We start from the raw sequence: 25,703 nt of genomic DNA on the forward strand, positions 1-25,703 counted from the left end.
AATGAAACTCAGTTCAGCCTGACTTAATTAGCCCGTGCTGAGCCAAACTTCTAGAGTCTGACACCGAGTGGTTTAATTTAGCCATATTTTAGCATGGCACAATTTGGGCAAAAAGTTTCCTGATGACAATTAACTCAGTCCCAAGTGTACAACAAGCCTAATACATGTTTATGTTGAGAGTCTTTATGAAGCACATCTGGCTTTTTCCGTAAAGATGGGTTCTGATGACTCAGAAGCACTGGTCAAGGGTCTAGGGAGCTTGGCTGGGGTAAGCATCATGTCTGTGGGAGTCAGGATTGGCCTAGCCCTAGGATAACACAGAAGTCACTTAGGCTGTTGTAAAGTACACATGACATCTCTCATGAGGATGGTTTTATGGGCTAAGAAGCAAGATTAAAAAAAAATTGCCAAAGGGTGGTGATGCTCACCTTTAATCCCAGCACTGTGTAGACAGAGGCAGGAGGATTTCTGTGAGTTCGAGACCAGCCTGATCTACAGAGCTAGTTCCAGGGTAGCCAGGGCTACACAGAGAAACCTGTAAGAGCAAGGTAAAAGAGCAAAAAAAAGCCACCTTGGGAAATTCCCTGTGTGGCACAAGGCTGATTCAGCTCCAGTCAAGGACCCATAAACATTTCCAAGAAGCACCCAAATTGTGCCCACCCTGAACAAAGTGACCCCATCCACGTGGTGAGGCAATGACTAATTTTGATAAATAACATCTTCTCGTCACAACTGTCCTTGTGGGCAACTGTTATTAACAATTTTGAAGTTCCCCTAGCCCCCACATCAATGAATCCAAAGGTGACCTACTCTTACCCAATCCTGAACAGCCAAAGCACGTACCACCCTGCTTGCTGTTTTTTCCTCTAAAAAACCCTTAAACTTGGGGGCTGGAGAGATGGCTCAGAGGTTAAGAGCACTGACTGCTCTTCCAGAGGTCCTGAGTTCAATTCCCAGCAACCACATGGTAGCTCACAATAATCTGTAATGAGATCTGGTGCCCTTTTCTGGCTTGAAGGCATACATGCAGGCACAACATTAATAAATAATTTTTAAAAACCCTTAAAATTTAGGCCACTGCAGCTGGTGTGCCAGTTTGCTGGACAAGGTCCCTGTCAAGGATTGTACCATTAAACCTTAAGCATTTGCCTCAATGAGTCGGCTCCTTGGTGGTCTTTTTGGGGTCTCGAGAACTGTGCATAACAAAACCCTGTCTCGAAAAACAAACAAACAAAAACATAATTTTCTGGGGGATTCAGATGAATCCCTTCAGATAGGAAAGGATCACCAGGTTGCAAACTACATCCTTTCCTAGCGTTCCAAGAAGACAGGAAAATGTCTCCTTCCATGGAAGAGTGTAGTGAGAATTTAGTAGGGTCCTTTGTAGCGGGTATAAACATCAGAATGAAGCTATCATTTTTTTAGTTGTGCATAGGCTTTGAAGATAAACAGTGGTTGTTTTCTGTGAGTTGTTTTTCTGGAGGAGCTTTGCAGCCTTTGGATGATTTGGTCACTAGACATTCTTGGCCAACTTGTACTACTGAGCACTGCAAACACTGCCCTAATTCAGGAATCCTTACCTTTTATTAAATCAAATCTGTGCACAATGATTGAAAGACAGAAGGAGTTTGGATCACATCACCAACTGTTCCACAGATTCTGCTAGGGTACCAGCTCTCCGCCTGTGCTCAGTAACCTCCTCGTTCCTCAGGGGCCAAGGAACTCCAAGCCAGTTCCTTCATCCCAGAGAGAGCAGGCAACCCTGGTCCTCAGTTCTTTGCCACACCTGCATAACCCAAAAGGGAGGAGCATTCTGTTTGAATTATGCTTAGAAAAAAACATTGTTTCTAGGAAGGCCCTGTTTACAGTCTGTTTTAAGGCGACCTTGTTTGCCATAATTGAAACACTTGACTTTTCGATTTTTCTTCAAACCTCTCTAAATCACCTCTCATACCCATGCATCATCATGGACATGAGATTCAATATTGATTGTATCTCGGATCCATCCCTCCAAGGGTGCCCATTGCAATTGTGGACCAGGCTCTAAGACTGCTGTTACCAAGTCTCTCCAGTCCTTGGGGATAATTCTATTACAAACTGACCATGAGTTCAACATCTGTATCACAGATGGTGAATGCATGCCATACAAGACTATCACTTCCTTGAATCTCTTTAAATCTAACCTTGACACAAGAGTCCAATCGATTTTTACAGCACCTCTATCATTTGGCAGTTCCTGTAAGGTTACTGGATATATTAAGGTTGGTTGTTTGGAAACATTAGGCTGTTTCTCTCTAATCTTAAAATGCAATTCTGAAATTAATCCTCCCCTAAATTAGTCTGCCTGGGTTTGAAAACCTCTATGATCTGTTTTATCAAGTTTTTCTATCTTGGCACTCATACCATGGTGGATGGCTAGAAAAGACTCTGAGAAGCCACAGGACTGAGATCTTATAGGGCAGCGTAAGGGGAGTGTCTAGGGGTACACACAGAGGCTCACGATTGGTGTGCCTCCAGGCTTGGAGGGCTTGCCCTGTGTTGATTGGCCAACTGGTTGTTGGCCAGGGTGGTTGCTATGCTTTGCATCATTGCTGTGTGCTTGTCCGTAAAGTACACCCAGGGTCGTAAAGCATAGCGCCACCAGCTAACTTCTGATTGGTTCCTTGTCACAAGGCAGGCATCTGACTTTCTAGTGACTAAGACAAGGTCAAACAAGCACGTGTTCGGCCGCTATGACTGCCTAAAGGGGAGCTGGTCCCTTCAAGTGCACTGCTCAACCTATGTGATTAGTGGCTGTGACATATTTGCCCGATTTCAAAGGTCTTAGCTGGGAATGGCGGTGTGTACCAGGAAAGGGTTCCAAGGTTCTCTGGCAGATTATGAACAAGGAGATGAATGTTTTCCCCTTCTGCAGCATTCGGGGACGAGACATCAATGGTGGCAGGCAGTGACAGGCAAGTTCCAGCGGGATAAAAGTGAAGCTAGAATGGACGAGAGACAGAGTCGTCAATCTGTGGATGATGGCGACCTCTGTCCTGAGCAGCCATAGTCATCCCTCAGCCCATCTGGACTGGAGAGGGTGTGCCTGACCTACATGTGGTGGAAAGCAAGTTGACCTCCATTCCCTCAGTGCCCCTGAGTCTGACATTTCCTCTGCTGGAGATCCTCCTCGGGTGTCTGCGTGGTTCACCCCCCACTGTCCTCAGATCCCCTGCTCACCACCCCCTGACTCCCCCACCACCCCCACCCCTGCTGTCCTCAGAAACCTGCTCATACTCATAGCCTTTGGTGGAGATGATGCCATCACTGAACATGTCCTCTAGAGTCCTGGATCTTCACTTTCTGACCATTAAAAAAAAAACAAAACAAGGGCTGGAGAGATGGCTCAGAGGTTAAGAGCACTGACTGTTCTTCCAGAGGTCCTGAGTTCAATTCCCAGCAACCACATGGTGGCTCACAAATACCTTGAATGAGATCTGGTGCTCTCTGCTGGCATGCAGGCAGAAGACTGCATACATAATAAAAATAAATAAAATCTTTTTTAAAAAATTTATATAAAAAAAAAACGACAACAACTTCTTCTCAGCACCTCATGGAACCTTCTCAAAAAATAGACCACATACTCAGTAACAAAGCAAACCTCAACAGATTAAAAAAAAAAAAAAAGGAATGACTCCCTGTATCCTATTGGATCACCACAGCTTACAGTTAGAATTCAACAGCAGCATTAATTTCAGGAAGCCCTACAAACACTTGGAAATTGGACAATGATCAACTGAACCACCCCTGGGTCAAGGAAGAAATAAAGAAATTAAAGACCTCCTAAAACTGAATGGAAATGACCTTACAACATACCCAAACTTATGGGACACAATGCAAGAAGTGCCAAGAGGAAAGTTCATAGCACTGAATGCCTATATAAAGAAGCTGGGAAAAAATCCCACACTATTGAATTAACTGAAAATGGTAGAACAAAAAGAAGCAAACTCACCCAGAAGGAGTTGATGGGAAGAAAGGGTCAGTCAGTAATCTACAGATTCAATGCAATTCCCAGCACAATTCTTCACAGACCTTGAAAGAACAATACGCAACTTCATATGGAAAAACAAAAAACCCAGGATATCCAAAACAACCCTGTGCAATAAAGAATCATGTGGGGGCATCACCATCCCTGACTTCAAGCTCTACTATAGAGCTATAGTAATGAAAACAGCTTGGTATTGGCATCAAAACAGACAGGTAGACCAGTGGAATTGAATTGAAGACCCTGCTATTAATCCACACACCTATGAACACCTGATTTTTGACAAAGAAGCTAAAAATATAAAATGGAAAAAAAGAAAGCATATTCAACAAACGGTGCTGGTATAGCTGGGCTGTCAACATGTAGAAGATTGCAAATATCTGTCACCATACACAAAACTCAAGTCAAATGTAAATCCAGCCACACTGAACATCATAGAAGAGAAAGTGGGAAATACTCTCGAACACATAGGCACAGGATACCACTTCCTAGACATAACACCAGTATCACAGACACTGAGAGCAATAATTAATAAATAGGACCTCCTGAAACTGAGAAGCTTCTGTAAAGCAAAGAACACAGTCAACAAGACAAAACGCCAGCCCGCAGAATGAGAAAAGATCTTCACCAACCCCACATCTGACAGAGAGTTTATCTCCAAAATATACAAAGAACTCAAGAAACTAACAAACTACCAAATAATCCAATTAAAAAAATGGGGTACAGATCTAAACAGAGAATTCTCAACAGAACAATCTCAAATGGTGGAAAGACACTTGAGGAAACACTCAACATCCTTAGTCATCAGGGAAATGCAAATCAAAACAACCCTAAGAAACCATCTTACACCCATCAGAGTGGCTAAGATCAAAAACACCCATGACAGCTTATGCTGGAGAGGATGTGGAGAAAGGGGAACACTCCTCCATTGCTGGTGGGAGTGCAAACTTGTACAGCCACTGTGGAAATCAGTATGGAGATTTCTCAGAAAATTAAGGATCAACCTACCTCAAGACCCTGCAATACCACTCTTGGGCATACACCCAAAGGAGGCACACTCACACCACAGGGACATTTGCTCAGCTATGTTCATAGCAGCACTATTCATAATAGCCAGAACTTGGAAACAACCTAGATGCCCCTCAACTGAAGAATGGATAAAGAAAATGTGGAGTGCTATTCAACAGCAAAAAACAATGGCATACTAAAATCCGCAGGCAAATGGACAGAACTAGAAAAAAAAATATTGAGTGAGATAACCCAGACCCAGAAAGACAAACATGGTATGTACTCACTCATAATTGGATACCAGACATAAAGTAAAACATACCAGCTTACGATCCACAACCCCAGAGAAGCTAGAAACGGATGAAAGCGGATGCAGAAATGTTGGGGGCCAAATCTCAGGGCGTGGTATGAGATCCTAGGCCATGCTTGGCAGGCCACATAGTTAGCCTTTACACAGCAGCTCCTTAGACCCTCAGCTCAAGAAAAGAAACAGCTTAACCTACTCCTCCACCCACAGGTCAGTCACCTAGGCAACCCTTCCTGGACCTTTTACTCATGAACTCTTTACCCTGCCAAACATCCTCTTTGTAATATCCTGCCTACACTAACACCTGGCTCACAAACAACCCATTCTACCCCTCCCCATATCCTGCTCTGCCAACTATATAAGCTAGCCTGAGAGAAAAGTAAAGTTTGCCACTTGATCAGAATCCCGTCTTGTGGTCGTTCTTTCTGCATCTCTTGTCCCCATTCCCTATCCCTGACTTTCTTGCCCCAGGTTGATGTCCTGCAGGTCGGGACACAGGAATCCACAGGAGCGATAACGTCAAGACCATGATGGGGAAACCCACAGAATCAGCTGACCCGAGCTAGTGAGAGATCACTGACTCCAGTCTGACACCTGGGGAACCTGCATAAGACCACACTAGACTCCCTGAATATAGATGACAATGGCGCAGCTGGGGCATTATTTGAGGCCGCTGGCAGTGGGTCCAAGATCTAACTCTAATGTTCAAACTGACTTTGGAGAGATACCTTACTCAGTCTAGACACGGGGGTGAGGGGGTACCTTGGTCTTGCCTCAACTAGATGATGGGATAGACTTAGTAGACTTCCTAGGGGAGGCCTTATCCTCTCCAAGGAGCAGAGGGGAGGTCGGGGGATGGGGGGAGCAGGAGGTGAGGATGGGGGGACTGGGATTGGAGCGTAAAAAATAAATTAATAAATTAAAAACAAAATACTAGGTCTCCCGGTCCAGTCTCGCATCTTCCTGCTCATGGTCAGCGAGCAGGAGGGGAGCGCCCGGTTTCCAGAGTATGACAAGCTCTAGGAAAGCAAGGATTTTCTTTAGTTTTGGTTGGGGAGATAGAATCTCATTTAGGCAAGGCAATGCAAGTCAAGTCAAGGCAAGGCAAGGCAAGGGAAGGCAAGGCAAAGAAAGGCAATGCAATGTAAGGAAAGTCATGGATTTTCTATAGATTTTTTTGTGGAGATAGAATCTCATTTAGGCAAGGCAAGGCTAGGCAAGGCAAGGCAATGCATGGATATTCTTTAGATTTGGTTGGGGAGATAGAGTCTCATTTAGGCAAGGCAATGCAAGGTGAGGAAACACAATACATGAATATTATATCTTATTGTTGGTAGAGTGAGAGTCTCATTTAGGCAAGGCAAGGCAAGGCAAGGAAATGCAAGGCAAGGCAAGGAAATGCAAGGCAAGACAAGGCATGGATTTTCATTAGATTTGAAGCAAAGTACTGCTTTGTGTGTGGCCGGGACTGGGCCCCCACAGCGGGTCTGGAGGAGGGACTCTCACAGATTGCATCCAAGAGTCAAGATGGTACACCAAGCACTGGTGTGGGATTTCCCCATCGACGTCATCTTTAAAACTCCCAACCGCTATGGCCGGCCACAGAGTGCTCAGTGTGCATGGACCAGACGTGTTTGGGAAGGATGTGGTCCGAGGCTATTGAGTGGTGCATGTACCCTTCTCTCCTGGACGGCACAAGAGATCCATCCTCATGTTTGTGCCAGAGTCTACACGTACACCGCAGAAGTTAGTTCACAAGCTGGTTCATGGGACCGAGGCTTCGGTATACAGACCCCAAGGTGGTGGCCCAGGGTAAAGGCCAGGAAGTGACCCGTGACTGCTCTCAGGGATTTGTCACCTCCTCTTCAATGTGGCAGCCAAGGACATGAAGAAGCTGGGCTCTGACACCGGGCCTGTGGACACACAAGGAGGCCTGGGTCCCAGCCTTTCTGCCTGCCATTGTGGCCCACAGCCCACACACACACAGGGACCCAAGCAGCCTGGCGGGGAAGTGAGAGAGCTGAAGATAGCTTTATATAATAAAACATCACATCTTTTTCAGAAAATAAATAAATAAAAATTTAAAAAATACTAAAAACAGCCGGGCTTTGGTGGCTCACACCTTTAATCCCAGCCCCCTGGAGACAGAGGCAGGCGGATCTCTGTGAGTTAGAGCCTGGTTTCCAGAGCGAGTGCCAGGATAGGCTCCAAAGCTACACAGAGAAACCCTGTCTCAACCCCCCCCCCCAAAAAAAAATACTAAAAACAACAGTTCCCCTTGTGGTTCTGATCAACCCTTCAGAGCACCTTGGAGCTGCCCTTGCTAGCTGTCTTCCAGTCCATTCGAAGAAGGTCAGTGTGAGGACAGGGCTCGTGTGCCCTCTTTGGAGGCCAAATATCTGCAAAAGGTTTATATGCTGGAGAGTGAATGAGTGGATTGATGTCTCAGGTCCAATGGGAACCTACAAGTTTATTTATAAACTTCTCACATTTGGAGATAATGAGAGTATTCAGGGTCCTAGGGTGGTGATTTCAATGTCTTTTAAACATTTTCAAATGTTCTCTCTCTCTCTGTCTCCCTCCCTCTCTCTCTGTCTCTCTGTCTCTCTCTGTCTCTCTCTCTCTCTCTCTGTGTGTGTGTGTGTGTGTGTGTGTGTGTGTGTGTGTTTGAGTGTGGGTGGTTATCTGGGAGCAGGCATGTCTGTCTACTCTTGTGTGTATGGTTTGGTAGATGCCACAACGGGAATCTAGAGGTCAGAGGACAGCTTGAGGTAATGGAGTCTCTCCTATAACCACGTGGAAACAGGTTGAACTGAGATGGTCAGACACGACAGTAAATATCTAGTGAGTTGAACCATCTAACTGCTCCCCTGCCCCCCACCCCCCCGATATTTTTTTTGGAGAGTCACCATGTAATGGTTGGAAACATGGATCTTCAAAATATAGTGGCCAACGGGGTCAACTTTGAGTAGGAAACATTCTGGCGCGCGCACACACACACATGCTCGCACACACACGCCTGGTACACACACACACACACACACACACACACACACACACACACACACACACCCTGTTTCCCCCATTCCCCATCCTCCTTACCATTTCCTGTTAACCAAGGGCTTCTGGCTGCTGAGCCCCTGCCTCCTGCTGTGTCCCATCCCCCTAAGCCACAAACACAAACCCTGAATCTCCTCTCAATTTCTCTTGCTCCTAAGATGCAGCATGGAGATTGTAGCTGGACAGGTGCCCAGGCCATCAGCCAACTGTCCTTATGGGCTCATGACACTTCACAGGAAGGTCAGGGTCCCCTCTGCTCCCACACACACTGTCCAAGCATAGCCTCCCCACGGGCCAGCAGGACACAAAGCAGATGGTGCCCTCTTCAGGAAGGTAGGGGAAGGGCCTCTGTGATGACTGCTGCCTGCTCTGGCTTCCCGTTGAGGAGGAGAACTGCTGTCCCAGCTCTGCTGTCTGTCCTTCCTGCCTCTGAGCTGAGCCTCCTCCCGGGCAGGAGCATCTCTGAGAAGCACATGGGCGGTGGGTGGATCTGTGGCCCTGCACTCCACCCCTAAGTCCCCGTTCTGCACCCCACCCTTAAGTCCCCGTTCTGCTTTCTGTCCTGCCCGGCTTTTCTCTCTCTTATGTTTCATTCTTGGAGACCACACATCGACTAACAAGGCTGACAAGTTTCAGTGTCCCAACAGAACAGCACCTCACCCCAGAGCTGAACTAGGCTGTGTTCCCACCTTGTACCTTGGTCTGTCAGCGCCGAAGAGGGAGCCCCTGTCCTCCGCATGTGTCCTTGTGGTCAGAGACCCATGTGGGCACCCAGTCTGATCTGTGTCCTCAATGCTCTGGGAAGGTGGCATTTACTCTCAGCAGGAAGGTGACAGAGATGAATCAGGGGATAGCATGGGGCCACTTGAGAGGTGACCAGGAACACGGTCTGGTCCATATTATCACTGGAGTCACCAGTCAAGCTTCTGGTCCAGGACAGAGGCTGGGGGGCAGCTGTGTCTGGACTGTGAGGGTGTGAGGAAGGGGACGCTTATGTCCTGGAAGAGGACTGTGGCTCCACCTTATTACGGAGAGTATCAGGGAGGCAGTGCAACTCCCAGTGTTGGCTGAGCCGTGCTTCTGGCCAGCCCATACCATCCCTCACCTATCCGGGAAGCCTGTCTTCTTTGCCCGGGTGATCCCCCGTCTTTCCCCGTGGAAGATGCTAGCAGGGAAGGGACTGCTGTTCCAGGTTCCTGGAACAGCACAGTGCTCGGGTGTAGAAGAGGCCAGGAGAGCTCTGGTCCTCTGGGACATGGGTAGCAGCCAGGTTAAGTTCCTGACTAAAGCACTGTTCTGAGTGTCGATTTGTGTCCTGATGCTGCCCCCTGGTGATCATTGTGAGAACTGTAGCTCATGTCTGGGAGCTGTCGATCCACTGTTCCACTTGGTTCCTGGAGAGCCATTGGGCTGAATTCCCTAAGACAAGGCCTTGCCAGGAGGACAAATGTGTCTTCTGTCCCTCTGCCTGTTGCCCTGACCTTCCTGTGAAGTATCATAAACCCATCAGGACTGCCGGCTGATGGTCTGAGCACCTGTCTTCCTATGATAACGCTGCGTCTCAGGAGATGCCCTGGTGACTGAGACTATATGTGGCTGACACAGCACTGCATGGCTGGTTCCATGTGTCATGAAGATGTTGGTGCTAAATAAAACCTTGTTCATTCCCAGCTCTAGCAGGAAGTTAGATTCCCGGCCTGGATTGAATCTAAGCAGAGTCACCTGGGCTCGACCCTGGGACGAGCTGTGCAGCCAGGGCTTCCTGTTGCTTACCTCTGTGACAATGCCATGCTTTCCTTGTCCAGGCCCTGCCTGACGCCCAGACTCTCTCAGCGCCATGTTCATGGTGAAACTCGGAGAATTTAAGCTCCGTCTGCTGTCCTTGGGCGAGTTACCTGTCACAGCCCCTCCTCTCTGCAGGGTGGAGTCAGGTGGAGGTTGAAATCTATAGAAGTTTGTCTTTGCCATGTGTGTCCTGCACTAAATGCTCAAATACACACAAGGAGACACAACACAGAAGGGAGATAGGCGCAGGCCAGGCCTAACCAGCGAGCGGGGCAATTAGAATTAACCCACCCGGAGGTCCACAGAGAACCGCTTAGTGTGTACACAGATCAATGTTGTGGAATATTTAACTAGGCAACGATTTGTTACATTTGTTTCTGTTGCAGAATATTGCTTTAACTGTGTAAAAGGAGGGTTACATTTGCTTATGGTATATTTGTTTAATGATGTAAGGATGTGAGTTTAATTAAGTAACGATGTGTTGCATCTGTTTCACCCTGCCTGCCCGGTCAGAGAAAGGATGGGGTTGGGGGGGGGGGTCTGGCAGGCAGAGAGAATAAATGGGAGGAGACATCCAGGCTGGAGAGAGAAGATGAAAGACAAGAAGGAGGAGGAGGAAGAGGGGAACATGCCCAGGGCAAGAAGCCAGGCAGTCACCAGATAGACAGACAGACAGACATGAGATCAGTGAACATAAGACATACAGAAGGAAACAAAAGTAAAAGGCCTCGAGGTAAATGTAGATAAAGAGAAACAGGTTCATTTTTTAAAGGTTTTTTTTTTTGTCTTAATTCTTTGCTTTTATTTCATGTTCACTGGTGTCTTGCCTGCATGTATTTTTCTAGTTACAGACAATTGTGAGCTGCCATGTGGGTGCTGGGAATTGAACCCAGGTCCTCTGGAAGAGCAGCCAGTGCTCTTAACCTCTAAGCCATCTCTCCAGCCCCCAAAACATGTTAATTTCAGTTAAAAGGGCTAGCCAGAAATGAGGCTAAGATAGGCTGGGCATTCATAACTAATAGGAAATCACTGTGTCATGATTTTGGAGCTGTTTGGTGTCCCCAAAGGAAAAAAAAATCTGGTACAAATGAATAGTCAAGGTTTCTCTGTGTAACAGACCTGGCTGTCCTGGAACTCACTTTGTAGACCAGGCTGGCCTCAAACTCACTGAAGTCCACCTGCCTCTACCTCCCAAGTACCGGGATTAAAGGCCTGTGCCACCATCACCAGGCTGTGTTTGTTCATTTTTAGTTTATGTGCCTGAACTTCATAGGGTGTGGACCCAGTGTGTTTCCAGGTGATGTTCTGGAATGGCAGGCACTCTCTGGAGAGTATTGTCTCTCTGCCTGTGTGTTCATGCCCAGCCTACAGAAACCAAGGCTTACTACACATCATACAGTTTCATGGCTGATGCCTGCAGTGACCCTTTTGCACTAGGACAGTCTTGATGATTCTCTGGCAGATTAGGGACACATGGAAGAAACATTTCTCCTTCAGCAGCTCGGGACACCAGCAAGGGAGGCACTGGAAGGCAGGAATTCTGCAGAGGTGGGAGCAATCCAGCAGGCCAAACACCAGGCTAGAGATAAAGAGAGAAATCCATCAATATTGAGACTTTTGTCTTGAGGGAAAAGATGGGGCCCTGTGTCCTGAACAGGTATTCTCTGAACTCAGCCTAGGAGTGTGGGCAAGGGTGTTTATCTTACAGGTGAAGGAAGCAGCTTGGCCTCCATTCTCTTGTTGCCCCTGAACCTGTCAATTCCCCTGTGTGAACACTGAGTGGCTGGCTCACTACTCACTGCCCTCAGATCCCTGTCACTGTCAGTCCCTGGAGGGGGTGGATGCCTTCTCTGGCTCTTCCTCTGCAGTCCCTGGCTCTTGACTTTCTCTCCTTTAATCTCTGTCCCCTTGTGGTTCCAATAAAGTCCTGACTTCACTTCTAAATGCCCTTGATGGTGTCACAATCCATTAGAACTGGGTCTTCATGAGGACAGTAGCTGGCCTACTCTTCTTGGAAGTCACAGTGCCTGGAAAAGGCTCAAGTATCCATGAATCCATCAATCCATGAGTGTCCCAGGGCCATGCATGGCCTAGGTGCAGTCACAAATCCTTGGGTTTTATCTAATGAGAGTTTAATACCACAGTTTGGTTTAACTTTGTTTGTGGGTGTGTGTGTGTGTGTGTGTGTGTGTGTGTGTGTATACATTCTAAAACAAGTATGTGGAGATCAGAGGCCAACAGGAATTACCGGCTCTTCCTACCTCCCTCCCTCTCTCTCTCTCTTCCAAACAAAGTTTTTCTGTGTAACCATGGCTGTCTTAGAACTCACTCTGTAGACCAGGCTGGCCTCGAACTCACAGAGATCCACCTGCCTCTGCCTCCTGAGTGCTGGGATTAAAGGCGTGTGCCACCAACGCCTGTTCTCAGTTCTCCCCTTAATGTGGGATCTGAGAATTGAAATCCAGTCATCAGTCTTGGCATTGAGTGTCTCTAACCTTGAAGGTGGCTCACTGGCCCACCTGTCTGATGTTTTGTTTTACAAAGTCACCCTGTCACAGTTGGGAACATCTGTCTTCAGAATAAAGTGGTCACAGTGATTAGCTTTAAGTAGGGCACAGTCTGGCTTTTCCTCCCCTGTCCCCTTACCATTTCATGCTCACTGGGAGCTGCCTGCTACTGAGCCTCTGTCCCCCTAAGCGTTTTCTCCTCTCAGGCTGCAGACAGAAACCCTGAGTCTCCTCTCAGGCCCTTGTCCTCCTGGGAAGACCCCAGCCGGTCTCTGAGCTCCTCTTTTCACCCACTGTCACAAGAGGGACTCATCACCTGTGTGTCAGGACACAGATCTGCACCTTTAGACCAGATCCCACAGACTCGATCTGGGCATGCTCCCTCGGCTGCTCAGTAAGAGGCAAACTGAGCCCTGACCTGACAGCTCTGTGTGTGACACCTCATTCTCAGTGCTCCTTGTAACTCACGCTGTGCTGAGCAGAGTCATGAGCTGTGACACTTCCCAGCAGTGCTAACAGGACAGAGGCAACTGGCCTTTCCCTTTGTTCTGGGAGTTGGTCCAGGACTCTCAGGGAGAGTGTCAGGGATTTGGTCCTGAGATGAAGGCTGCTGTCTGAAGAGGTTCTGTGCCCCCACCCTTCTTTGCATCCCTGTTTTGAAGGGAATTTTTTCAGCCTCCTGGGAGATCTCCCACCCCTGATGCTTTTCTTACAACACTGTGAACAGAAGCCCCTGCCATCAGGGCTGCTAGGAGGTAGGGAGGGGCTTCACAGTCTCTGCTGCCTCCTCAGTCCGCCCTCTGTGGAGAAAAGCTTCAGCGCTCTTCCCAGGCTCCATGCTCTGCTGTCATCTCTGCTGTCTCCCTCCCTCTGAGCTCAGGCTCCTCCCAGGCAGGAGCATCTTCCAGAATCACATAGACGGTAGCATTAGTGTGTCTGTGTCCAAGGCCCTGCTCTGTCCCCTCCTCTCTCCACGCTGCCTCCTCTTCCTCTCCCCTTCTCCCTCTTTGTGTTTCAGTCTCCACACCACACAGTGCTGGGGCCCGACTTGTATCAGTCCCACGCTACAGAGGCCGTCTGTTCTGGTAATCAGAGCCATCTGAACAACCTGGGGTCCATCCTGAGTGTGGGTGGGTGGACCTGGGGAGGCTCCCAGCTATCCTGCGGTGTTAAGGACGAGACACAGACATGTCTGGTCATCTCAGGAGGATCTCAGTCCATGCTGGAAACTGAAGTCTCCGGTTTATTCCGGCATCCTCTTAAATGGCTTTCCAACAGCGAGGGTGACCACAGAAAACATCTACTATTATGTATAAAGCTGATATGAAGTAATTCTTTTAATTCAAGGGGCACCTACCTAAACAGTCTCTAGGCTTGTAAGCAAGTTCTCAGAACAGGTCCAGGTACACCCAGGGCCAAGGTCTGCTGTTACGTAAACTAGGAGACATTCTCCATTGAGGCTAAACCATCCGATGGTAATTTAGCCAGACATCTAAAAGACAATGGGAGAGTCAGGCTCCTGGAAATGGAATGGAGGTTTGGATCCCAATACTTTATAATCAATCATTTTTAGGACCCCGTGACAACACGGTGAGCAGCAAGACTGAGAAGTGTCTGTGCCCTGAGAGAGCATCAGCTCACCCCAATGGTGGCCCTCCTGACCTCGGTCTGTCAGAACCAGAGAAGGAACCACTGTCCTCTTCAGGACCTTTGTGACAAAGAAACCCGGATGATCATCCAGACTTCCTGATGGTGGAATTACACCCAGTATTCAGGTGACAAATGTTTCCCAGGGCTAGGAAGGGACTAAGTGGATGACGACTTCGTGTGGGAACTTAACCATGATCACAGAGTTCGGTTCCAGGTCAGGGGCCCAGGAGCAATTGTGTCAGAAGTGTGACATCCTGTGTGTGGGGGAGGAAGTGACCTGTGATCTGGAAGGAGGATGTGGGTCCATCTTCCTGTGGAAGGATCCAGAGAGACCTCGAGCTCCCTGTGTGGCTGGGCTGTGCCTGGGTCTTTAATGAAAGTCTACTCTGGGTTAACAATGCTGTTCAGTTGACAGTGTGCTTGCCTGGCATGTTCTGGGTGAGACTGCCACACCGGAGTGCTGGCACCTCCCTGTCATCCTAGCGCTGGGGAGCTGGAGGCAGGAGGACCAGAGGTTCAAGGTCATCCTCAGCCCCCATGTGATGCCAGGTCAGAATGGGCAACACACATGAGAGTGTGTCTCAAATTAATGAAAACAAATGATAAATGCTGTAGTCCAAGGCATTCTAAAGCATGTAAGAAGTTATTCATTCATTTATTTGTTTGTTTTTTTATTGGTTTTTGGAGACAAGGTTTCTCTGAGTAGCCCTGGCCATCCTTGAACTCACTATATAAACCAGGATGGTGTCCAATTTAGAGATTTGCCTGCCTCTGCCTTCAAAGTGCTTGGGATTAAAGGCATGTGCCACTACCACCACCATCTTCTTTTATTGTTTAAGGCAGATAAGGAAGAGTTAGCTAAATAGTCCAAACAGTGACCTTAGAGGTTTTATAAGTCAAGGCTACACAACTAGGAAATGCCATCTTAATTTTTTTGTTTTGTTTTGTTTTTCGAGACAGGGTTTCTCTGTGTAGCTTTGGAGCCTATCCTGGCACTCCCTCTGGAGACCAGGCTGGCCTCGAACTCTCAGAGATCCACCTGCCTCTGCCTCCCAAGTGCTGGGATTAAAGGCATGCGCCATCAGCGCCTGGCTGGAAATGTCATCTTAGTTTTACATGTGTAACTTTAGCACCTAGGGGACTGAGACAGGGGGATTCTTTTGTTGGGAATATGAGTTTCCAGGCTAACTAGGTTCAACCAGAAGTAGAAATAAATCAGTAAGTATGAATAAATTAATTCAGTAGAAATCCAAAGGGATATTTGGGACTAAATGTCATGGTAGCCAAAAGATAAAGTTCTTGTCCACTCGCTAACTGCTGTCCTTTCCAATTCTACCTTCAGATGTCCATCAGGTGAGTCAGACGTTCCCTTGAGACTCCTACAGATCCCGGAGGAAAGACACTGAGTCTTTCCTGTCTCTTAGTGAGTTTTTCTCTCTCATAGCAAAAGGGCAGGGCCAGGACTCACAGTCACCACCAATGTGTCTAACCTAGAGCAGGGCACAAGACAGGGGCTCAGGAACTGGGGTTTCTTGGTGGGTGAAGGTAACTGGGCAGGGCCTTCCCTGTCATGTAACTCTTTCCAGTACTTAAGAAGGGGAATGGTAGCTGAGAAAGCCAGAGCCAGAAAGCAGGCTTCTTTGGGGGAGCCATCTCCCCATCCTCACCCCACCCTCACACCCAGCCATCATCTGCTCCAGGACAAATGAATGTGCTGCTGACAAATTGTCACATAGCAAGTTTTGGGGGGCCCCAGCTGGAACCTCCACCAAGATTTCCCAGTGTGACCCTGGAGGGCTTTGTAGCTCAAAGTCACATCAACCAAGTCTCTTGGGACCAGGTGGGGCTTGTGGTCTGGATGCCAATCAGAGAGATACACGGGCAGTAAAATTAATAATAAACAAACATTAGTTTTGCAGAGAATGTTGGGGCACCAGGTCATTTTCCATCTCCTGTGTCACAGGCCGTGGGCTTTGGAGTAGGAGAGCTGCTCTGTAGGCCCAGATGGTCAGGGCTCACTTCCTGACCAAATGATCGCGTCCTTGTGCAAAAGCTGCAGAGAAAGGCAGGCATTCCAGGCCATCAGAATGAGGGCAACTGGCTGAAGGTCAGGGGCTGGAGACCCCGTGCAATCAGAACGGTGGGTGGGAAATGGCGTCTGGGAGCAGGGTGAGAAAAGATGAAATCCAGCCATGACTTCTTTAAATAACCATCATTCACAAAGTAAGAAGTTTGAATACATTTTAAAAAAAAGAAATCCTGCTGTGTGGTGATGGCACACACCTTTAAAATCCCAGCACTCAGGAGGCAGAAGCAGGCAGATCTCTGTGTGTTCAAGGCCAGCCTGGTCTACAAAGCAAGTTCCAGGACATCCAGAACTATGTAATTAGATACCCCCCCATCTCAAAAACAAAAACCCAAATAAATAAATCTTAAAGAATGGATCTTTAACACGGGTGGGGTGGGGGAGGAGAGAGCAGGAAAGGTCAGGCCACAGCAAGAACAGGGGTTGACAAAGAACATGGCCTTGGGCAGAGACCCTGCTCACCTCGCATGTGACTCTGGGAGACGCCCCTGGGGCTAAGGACAGGAGACATAAGAGGGAAGGAGACCAGCAGGGCAGACATCAGGACTGCACCAGGGGAGCAGAGACCATGGAGTCCCCTTCTCTGCTTCTCTGCAAAGGGCTCCTGCTCACAGGTGAGACCAGGCCTGCAGAGGTGTGGGGAGGGCGCTCTGACAGGAAGGCATCCTGGGAGGAGACTCTCTGCTTCAGCCTGAGGAGAGAGAGCACAAGGAGGGACAGAGGCTGCTCAGCTGGAAGCTGGCAGGGAACAGGGAGTGTTAGGAGTGGGAACAAGCCAGATCCTTCTTTGTTCAAAGTTTGGCCCAGGGGTCCTGAAGGGGTGGCCATGGTAATGGGGCTGTGCTTCCCCCACACACACACCAGCAAGGAGAGTACACAAGAGGACTGCAAATGCCCTGGGTCAGGTCCAGGTTCCTGTTTTGTGACCCATCAAGGGGTCTGGGAGGGGGGTCAGGGCCTTGATGCTGTGCTGTGGGGTGTGCTTGGAGTTTCCAGGGAGGAGCACATTGAGAAGGGAGTGCAGGGGACAGGGCTGTGCTGGAGGGAGACCTCGGTGGCTTGGAGCTTTTGAAACAGAAGCATGAGATGGGCAGTGACTCTACAGAGGGCATGGAAGTCTCCTCAGCGTGAGGAGAAGGAGCTGGCCTTTGGGCAGAGAGGAAATGTCGGGCCCGCGAAGGACACAGCCCTGGAGGGCTTCTCTTCATGGGAAGAGGGAGGTGAGATAGGACACAGACAAAGACCTCTTTTGGAGGCCGCAGGTTTTGTGCGGTGCTAGAGAGGGTGGTGTGGTGTGGTGTGGTGTGACAGAGAGGCTCTCCACTCATGGGAAAGATGGGAAGGATGCTCTAAGGACATTGGGAAGCAGAGCGGTGCTTTTGTCACTGCAGGGAAGTGAGGAGTGGGGGTGGGGTCAAGGAAGGGTCCTTAGGTGCCTTCAGTGGGTGAGCAGGGCAAGTGCCCTAACCCAGTGAACTTTGAGGTCACATGTTCCTAGCTTCCTGTCACTCTCAGGAATCAGGACACCTAGGAAGCAGATGGTCTTACAAACAGAGACGGGCTGTTTCCCTCTCCATACAGCTTCATGGAGGGAGAATCTCCTGGAAGGGCAGCTGTGGGAGACAGGGAGGAAGCTACCCCCTTAGGAATTAAAATTGTCCAGAAATCCAGAAGGCCAGGGTCATTGAGGTGACAGACTCAATCCCAGGTCCCTGCCGGTTTAGCATTTGCAAAACGCCAGGGAAATATGTTCTGTTTAACCACAAATCAAAGTTAACATTCCAGCCTTTTTGCTCACACGCGCACACACACACACACACACACACACACACCTACGGACGGGGGAAGGAGTTAAAGATACACATTTTGGGAAAAATGGTTCATAGACACCAACTCATCCAGCTTCTACAAGCTGGACCGGGAAGAAAGAAGGTGGTCCTCTTGCCCCTTGATTCCTTACTCCTCTGTGGCTTATAAGTGGTAAGTTGTTGAGTCATGGGCTCTTATAGGCATTCCTGAGGCAGGAGGGTGTTTTCCACGTGTCTGAGCTGCCTGTTGGACTGTATTATAGATGACCAGGTTCAGGTCTGTATTAAGGTGGGACCCAAGGATATGAATATTGGGGTGGTTATTGGAGGAGTCATGTCTGGTGTCTGCTAGGAACTGCATGGCGCTGTTTTTTTTGTTTTTTTTTTTTAAGATTTTATTTATTTATTTATTTATTTATTATGTATACAGTCTTCTGCCTGCATGCCAGAAGAGGGCACCAGATCTCATAACGGATGGTTGTGAGCCACCGTGTGGTTGCTGGGAATTGAACTCAGGACCCGTGGAAGAACAGTCAGTGTTCTTAAACTCTGAGCCATCTCTCCAGCCCCTTGCACGGAGTTTTGATGCCGTCAGAATCACTGCTCTTGTGAGCAGAATCACTGCTCAGTGGCTTTTGCCTGAGTTTGGAAGCAGCAACCGCTGGCCTCTTGGCTCCTTCTCTGGCCAAGGCCCAAGTAGTTTCACATTCAGCATTGATTAGCATCTAGAGCAGCGGTTCTCAATCTGTGGGTCACCACGCCTGTGTGGGTCAAACAATCCTTTCCCAGGGGGCGCAGAGCAGTAGCCTGTATATCAGATACTTACATTGTGATTCATAACAGTAGCAAAATCATAGTTACAAGGTAGCAGTGAAAATAATTATGGTTGGGGGGGGTCACCACAACATGGTCATTATTAAAGGGTCACAGCATTAGGAAGGTTGAGAACCACTGCTCTAGAAAAAGGCAAACATGGGGCTGGTGAGGTCAGAGGTTAAGAGCACTGGCTGCTCTTCCAGAGGTCCTGAGTTCAATTCCCAGCAACTCATGAAGGCTCACAACCATCTGTAATGTGATCTGGTGCCCTCTTCTGGCCTGCAGGCATACATGGAGGCAGAACACTGTATACATAATAAATAAATAAATCTTAGAAAGAAAGAGAGGCAAGCTCCTTTCTGTTACCATGAAATCATAAAATCTTAGCCTCACCTGTCTTGTAGGATGCCTTCTGGGAAGGAATTTATCTGAGCTTACATTTTAATTAGGCTTTCTGAAATTTCATCGCAATGGTATACAGACACACAGACAGAGAGAGAGACAGAGAGAGAGAGAGAGACAGAGAGAGAGAGAGAGAGAACACGGACAGCCACTTACACGCATACACACCTCCCAAATAAATTCACGAAAAAATAATTGAAATCAAACTGGGATATTAAACACTCATTAGCTCTAAAACTGAAAATTCTGTTCAAGCCCCAGACATCCCCCAGCCCTGCTCATTCATTCATTCATTCATTCATTCATTCAATTATTCATTTTTCTTCCATAGAAGTCTGAGTCTTTTCCAGGCACATGGTCTTCCCAAAGGCCCTTCCCTAACCCCGGTCCTCACAAAGCCCTAATTCTCATGGGCTACAAGGGAGACAGCAGCCAGGTCTTCTAGAAGGCACAGCCAGGGGTTGACTGCAAACACAGGGAACAAACCAAGAACATTCAGGTACTGATGACCCAGGGTCTCTAGAGGACGAGGTCAGGGACTGCATCCCTAAACCCAAGTAAACTCTTGCGTGTGAGCAGAGACCTGAGGGCAGTGAGCGGGGAGCCATGCAGACACTGAGGAGAGAGTCGGGAATGAGGTGATGGAGGTGTCCTGCAGCAAGTCGGGGAGACGACACCCCTCACCACACACAGAGGCCGAGAGATGAACACTCCTCCTCCTCCTCCACCTCCTCCTCCTCCTCCTCCTCCTCGGGACCTCGAGTTCATCTTTTCACCAAACACTATGTCCCCGTTTTGATGGATTTTCCTCTCTTCACAGCCTTCCTCTTAACATGCTGGAATACACCCACCACTGCCGAGCTCACTATTGAGCTAGTGCCCCCCAAGGTGGCTGAAGGCGGAAACTCGGTTCTATTTGTGCATCAAATGCCATTCAACGTCCAGGCATTTTACTGGTACAAACAGAAAGACCCAACCAAGAGCTATGAAGTTGCCAGGTACTTAACACCCGATAACACAACCTCAAAGATGCCTCAACACAACGGTAGGAGAACGGTATTCTACAGCGGCTCCCTGCTGATCAGAAACGTCACCCAGGCCGACAGTGGAGTCTACACCTTACTAACATTCAACACAGAAATGGAAACGGAACTAACACACGTGCATCTGGAAGTACACGGTAAGTGATCATGTGACCTCCGGGCGCTGGGGTGGGGTGGGGTCCGTTCCATTTTACACACACAGGACCACCAGGCACAGGCGACACTCATCTCCTCCTTCTGCAAGTGTCTCCTCGCTGGAGTTGGAGCATTTAGCGCAGGACACACACTGGGAAGGAAAAAAAAAAACCGACAATAGGTCAGAGTCCTTGACCTGACTCTGCCTCCAGAGAGGAAGGTGTGCTCTTATGTAACTCAGTCTGAGGGTGTCACCCATAGCCCACACTCTTGGGGCTTCTCCATGAGCATGGCCCTGAGAAAGATGATTGGAATTCAGGCAGAGCCTGACTGAGGAAACTGTGGGGCCCTCACAATGAGGGAACCACGAGAAAGTCCTGACTCCAGATCTCTACCCCAGACTTGACTCCAGGGAACCCCGGGACTTTTCCTGCAGGGCTGGACTTTGACCTCCTGTTAGAGATGACAGGGGACAAGGCTTTATTGGCTGTCTGTCTCATATCAGGTGGAACCAGCCCAGGGCACTGAACAGAGGGCCACAGTTAGGCTAGGTCACCTGGACATCTCCTTCTGAATCTCAGAATGGAGACCCAGCTGTTCTTAGGGAGCTCATGGGGACTCAGGTCCTTTTGGCCAACGCTTATCCTCAGGGGTCCAGTCCAGTCAACTCCCTCCTGTAGGCAGAGGAACAGACTGACTAGGACGTTTTGGGAAGCTCCACCTCTGATGACCAGGTCCTAGTTCATATTTAAGTCACCTTAATTATGTCACCTAATGGACACAGGGGTGACCATTTGTCATGTGCCTTATCATCAATCATCATCATTTTGGTTTCTCAAGACAGGGGCTTCTCTGTGTAACCCTGACTATGCTAGAACTCAGCAGGCTGGCCTCGAACTCACAGAGCTCCACCTGCCTCTGCCTCTACCTCTCTAGCGCTGGGATTAAAGGCGTGCACCACTGCCGCCCAGCCACGCGCCCTGTTCTATGAAAACAGAGACACAGGAAGCACAGTGGCGGAATCGGGGCCACACAGACCGTGGGTAGCGGATCTAAAGCAGTGCGTGCCTACAGCTTCAGGCCCAGCTTCTCCACCCCGGAGGCCTTACCAGGTCTCCGTGGACCAGAGAGGGCTGGCTGGGATCTGAGGGTGAGCCACCGTCACTCGGTCCCCTCCTCTGTTCTTTTCACAGAGCCTGTGGCACAGCCCACCCTCCAAGCAGACAGCACCACAGTAACAGATGGCGGCTCTGTGACCCTCACCTGCCTCCCGGAAGCCCCCGGACTCTCCATCCGCTGGCTCTTCAATCACCAGAGCCTGTATTTCAATGGCAGGATGACACTGTCCCAGAAAAACAGCCGGCTCCGCATAGATCCCGTCAGGAGGGAGAATGCCGGGGAGTACCAGTGTGAGGTGTCCAATGGGTACAGTTCTAAGACGAGTCCCCCAATCCAAATATCTGTGACCAGTGAGTGACCTCTCCTCTCTCCAGGCACCACAGTGGGGGGACTTCTTTGTCAATGATATGGAAAATGGAGAAATATTCTAGGGGGAAAGCCACGAACTCACTGAGATCCTCCTGCCGCTGCCTCCCCAGTGCTGAGATTAAATGTGTGCCCCACCATCACCCAGTATAGTGCAGACTCTTTATTCTTAGCCGTATTATACTGTTACAGCTCTGATTACAAAATACATAGTGTGTAAGATACATCTGTAATGTTTCCTCTTTTCTTACTGGACAAAGAGCTGCTTTTTACATTACCCCCGTCGAGCCTTTTCCCAGAAGATAATTGCAAGGAACATGGCGCTTGGCCGAGGAAATACCTGTTGGTGTGTGAAGTCAGTATATTCTGCCATAACTCTGTAAACATCCTCTTCATTTCAAGGGGGCATCTGGAGAGTGCATTGTCCTGCCCTGACGTCAGTTCAGAAAATCGCCTTCAATCTCCCATTATCTCTTTACATCCTATCCAGCTAACTTCTTTTTGTGTTATTTTTCCCCTCAAGACAGAGTCTTGTGTATCCCAAGTTAGCCTCGAGCTTCCTGCGGAGCCAAGGACTACCTAGGACTTTTGTGTCTCTTGCCTCTTTTGCCAAGTGCTAGGACTACACGCCTGCACTTCCATCCTGGCGCTGGAGATGGAACCCACCACGTCTTCGTACATTCTAGGGCGGCAAGTCCAGCACTGTACCCTCTGACTCCTCTTTCTGATGTTTTGTTTCTGTTTGTCCAGTGCTGGCTAGGAATTTATACGCTAGGCAAGGGCTCTCCATGTCCTCTTTTTGGTTTGTTCGTTCATGTCTTTATTTGAGACAAGATCTCACTATCTAACCCTGCCTAGCCTGGAACTTGCTATGTAGACCAAGCTGGCCTTGAAGTCACAGGGATCTATCTACCTGTCTCTGCCTCCTGAACGCTGGGATTAAATGCATGAACCACCATGCTCAGCTTATTTCTTCTTAAATCACCTGTGAGCATGTGTGTTCGTGTGATCGTACATGCACGTGCGTGCAAGTACTCTGAAAGGCTAAAGGTGTTGGATTTCCCCCAGGATCGACAGTTACAGGGAGTTGTGAGCTACCTAACGTGTGTACTGGACACTGAACTTGGGCCCTTTAAGAAGGCAATATGAACCTTCAATCCCAGCACTCGGAGGCAGAGGCAGGCGGATCTCTGTGAGTTCGAGACCAGCCTGGTCTATAAGAGCTAGTTCCAGGACAGCCTCCAAAGCCACAGAGAAACCCTGTCTCGAAAAACAAAAAACAAAACAAAAAAGGCAATATGAGTTCTTATCTGCTGAGTCATCTCTGCCAGCCAAAAAGCCTTTCTTTTTGGTTTCTTGATCCGAGGTCCTCATGTAGCTCAAACTTCATAAGTAGCCAAGGATGATTTGAACTCCTGATGCTCCTGTCTTCATCCCCCAAATGCAAGGATTATCAGCACTCACCATCATGTTTATTTGGGGGGGTATTTATATGCATACACACCCACACTCAAATTTTTAAACCAGGAGTTTCAGGGAATGCCTGTAACCCTGGCATTTGAGCGGCTGAAGCAAGATCATTGCAAGTTAGAGGCCAGCGTGTTCTACATAGTGAATATCAACATGGAAAGATCCTGTGCCAAAAGAAACACACACACTAAATAAATAATAAATGTAATTTTAGGATTTTTTTTTTTTTTGGTTTGTCGAGACAGGGTTTCTCTGTGTAGCTTTGGAGCCTGTCCTGGCACTCGCTCTGGAGACTGGAGACTGGAGGCTAGCCTCAAACTCACAGAGATCCACCTGCCTCTGCCTCCCGAGTGCTGGGATTAAAGGCATGCCACCAACGCCTGGCTAATTTTAGGAATTTTTTTAAAACAAAATTTAAGTCTAAGTTCTGCATATGAGAGAAAACATTCAGTGTTTGTCTTTCTGAGTCTGGCTTTTTTTTTTTTCCTCCTGGTATAATGATTTCCAGTTGTATTCATTTCCTGCAAATATCAGAGTTTCGTTTTAACTCAGGACCATATAGTACGCCACTGTCTATATATGCCACATTTTTGCTGTCATTCATCTACGGAGGGCCATCAGGCTAGTTCCAGTTTCTAGAATAATGCAGCGATAAACACAGATGTGAAAGTGAAGTAGAGTAAGACCACTTATTAGATACTGATTTATTTAGTGCTTTACTTAGAGCACTGCTTGTACCGTCTATTTTCCAAGCGTGACTTCACTTGCTACCTGGAACAGAATGACCTGGAGAAATAGCCGAAGCAATGGGTTGTTGTGCTGCCTCAGAAGTCACTCAGGCTTCTATAAAGTCTCGCTTTGCCTGCCCCCCCCCTTGTGTTTTTAAACTATAAAATGAAAATACAAACTGGACTGGAGATTGAAACCTTTCAGGAGATATCCTGGCTCCAATCCACCAGTGACATCTCGTCTCTTCCACTTTCAACGGTGTGCGAGTGGCTTATTCCAGAAAGAGGCCCACAACATGTCTGGAGGCCCCCAGTGAGATCTCCTGCACCACAACCCCCACCCCCCAGTTGCTCAAGAGTGACTGCCACTCCAGGGCCTCTCAGCCAACCAAAAGTCTCTGGAAGAATAGATTCCCAAAGGGATTCTGGGAACCTCTTCTAGTGGCCAAAAGGACTGTGAGACCCAGGACCAGAGTCTCTGAGTGGAAGACAAGACTAGGCTGGCAGTCCAGTTCAGGTAGGGACCCCTGGGGATATAGGCAGGAAGAACCAGTGCAGGCTTAATCACCCCACAGAAGATTGCATCTAAAGCCTCAATGCAATGCCCAGGTACCTCAGTTATTGGTCTCCAGAGAAATAGACAGACTGGGAATTTGAAATGGGAGTGTATAACTTCTGAATAAATACTACTAAATGAATGTGTGCATGCATGCAATGGCCCTACAGACCTGTGGCTACAGCATCTGACTGGGATCCAACCTGTGATTCTGCTGAGGATGGCTCACCTAAATGGGCAATTATCTCCCATGATAGGAGGTGACCAAGCATGGGGATACATGTCTAATCCTAAAGTAAAACCTCTTAAATTTGGGGGAGGCAGATGGAAGGAAAGGCAGGAGCCTGCTTGAGACAGAAACAGGTCTTCTGTGTCCCGCGCGTGCTGTATTCTCGTCCGGCAAGAAATCATACACGGGACACTCGGATCCTTCTGCAGACAAGCTTTAATGCATCTTACCAGAGTGGAGACACTAAACCAAGAAAACCATCCCTTATAAAGGCTGACCAGCCGCCTGGGACGTGTTACCCTATGAATGGCTTCAGCTCCTCAGGCAAAAATGAGCCACAGCACTGTACCCTCTGACTCCTCTTTCTGATGTTTTGTTTCTGTTTGTCCAGTGCTGGCTAGGAATTTATACGCTAGGCAAGGGCTCTCCATGTCCTCTTTTTGGTTTGTTCGTTCATGTCTTTATTTGAGACAAGATCTCACTATCTAACCCTGCCTAGCCTGGAACTTGCTATGTAGACCAAGCTGGCCTTGAAGTCTGAGTCTTTCTGGGATTCACAGGGGATTTTCTTCATCCTGTGAGAAAACACAATATCGCTCCCCTG

At 48.4% G+C, this 25,703-nt stretch overlaps 1 protein-coding gene and 1 pseudogene across 1 annotated transcript; both read left to right on the forward strand.

Moving 5' to 3' along the window:
* Nucleotides 1–6,194: 6,194 nt before the first annotated feature.
* Nucleotides 6,195–14,407, forward strand: LOC100764790 (annotated as a pseudogene).
* A 2,582-nt stretch (nt 14,408–16,989) lies between these two features.
* Nucleotides 16,990–22,237, forward strand: LOC113837379 (carcinoembryonic antigen-related cell adhesion molecule 3-like). The gene is made up of 3 exons (XM_035449204.1): nt 16,990–17,041; nt 20,274–20,633; nt 21,825–22,237. The coding sequence occupies exons 1-3, from the start codon at nt 16,996–16,998 to the stop codon at nt 22,106–22,108; spliced, it is 690 nt and encodes a 229-aa protein (XP_035305095.1). The 5' UTR covers nt 16,990–16,995; the 3' UTR covers nt 22,109–22,237.
* The last annotated feature ends 3,466 nt before the right edge of the window (nt 22,238–25,703 follow it).

The sequence above is a fragment of the Cricetulus griseus genome, chromosome 9 (assembly GCF_003668045.3).
Source record: "Cricetulus griseus strain 17A/GY chromosome 9, alternate assembly CriGri-PICRH-1.0, whole genome shotgun sequence".
Taxonomy (NCBI): Eukaryota; Metazoa; Chordata; class Mammalia; order Rodentia; family Cricetidae; genus Cricetulus; species Cricetulus griseus.

Bases quoted from the DNA above. Each gene is read 5' to 3' on its own strand.
- LOC113837379 (XM_035449204.1), top strand. From the start codon at position 16,996: ATGGAGTCCCCTTCTCTGCTTCTCTGCAAAGGGCTCCTGCTCACAG. The intron at 17,042-20,273 runs GTGAGACCAGGC...CTCTCTTCACAG, and splicing joins CAAAGGGCTCCTGCTCACAG to CCTTCCTCTTAACATGCTGG. The intron at 20,634-21,824 runs GTAAGTGATCAT...TTCTTTTCACAG, and splicing joins CGTGCATCTGGAAGTACACG to AGCCTGTGGCACAGCCCACC.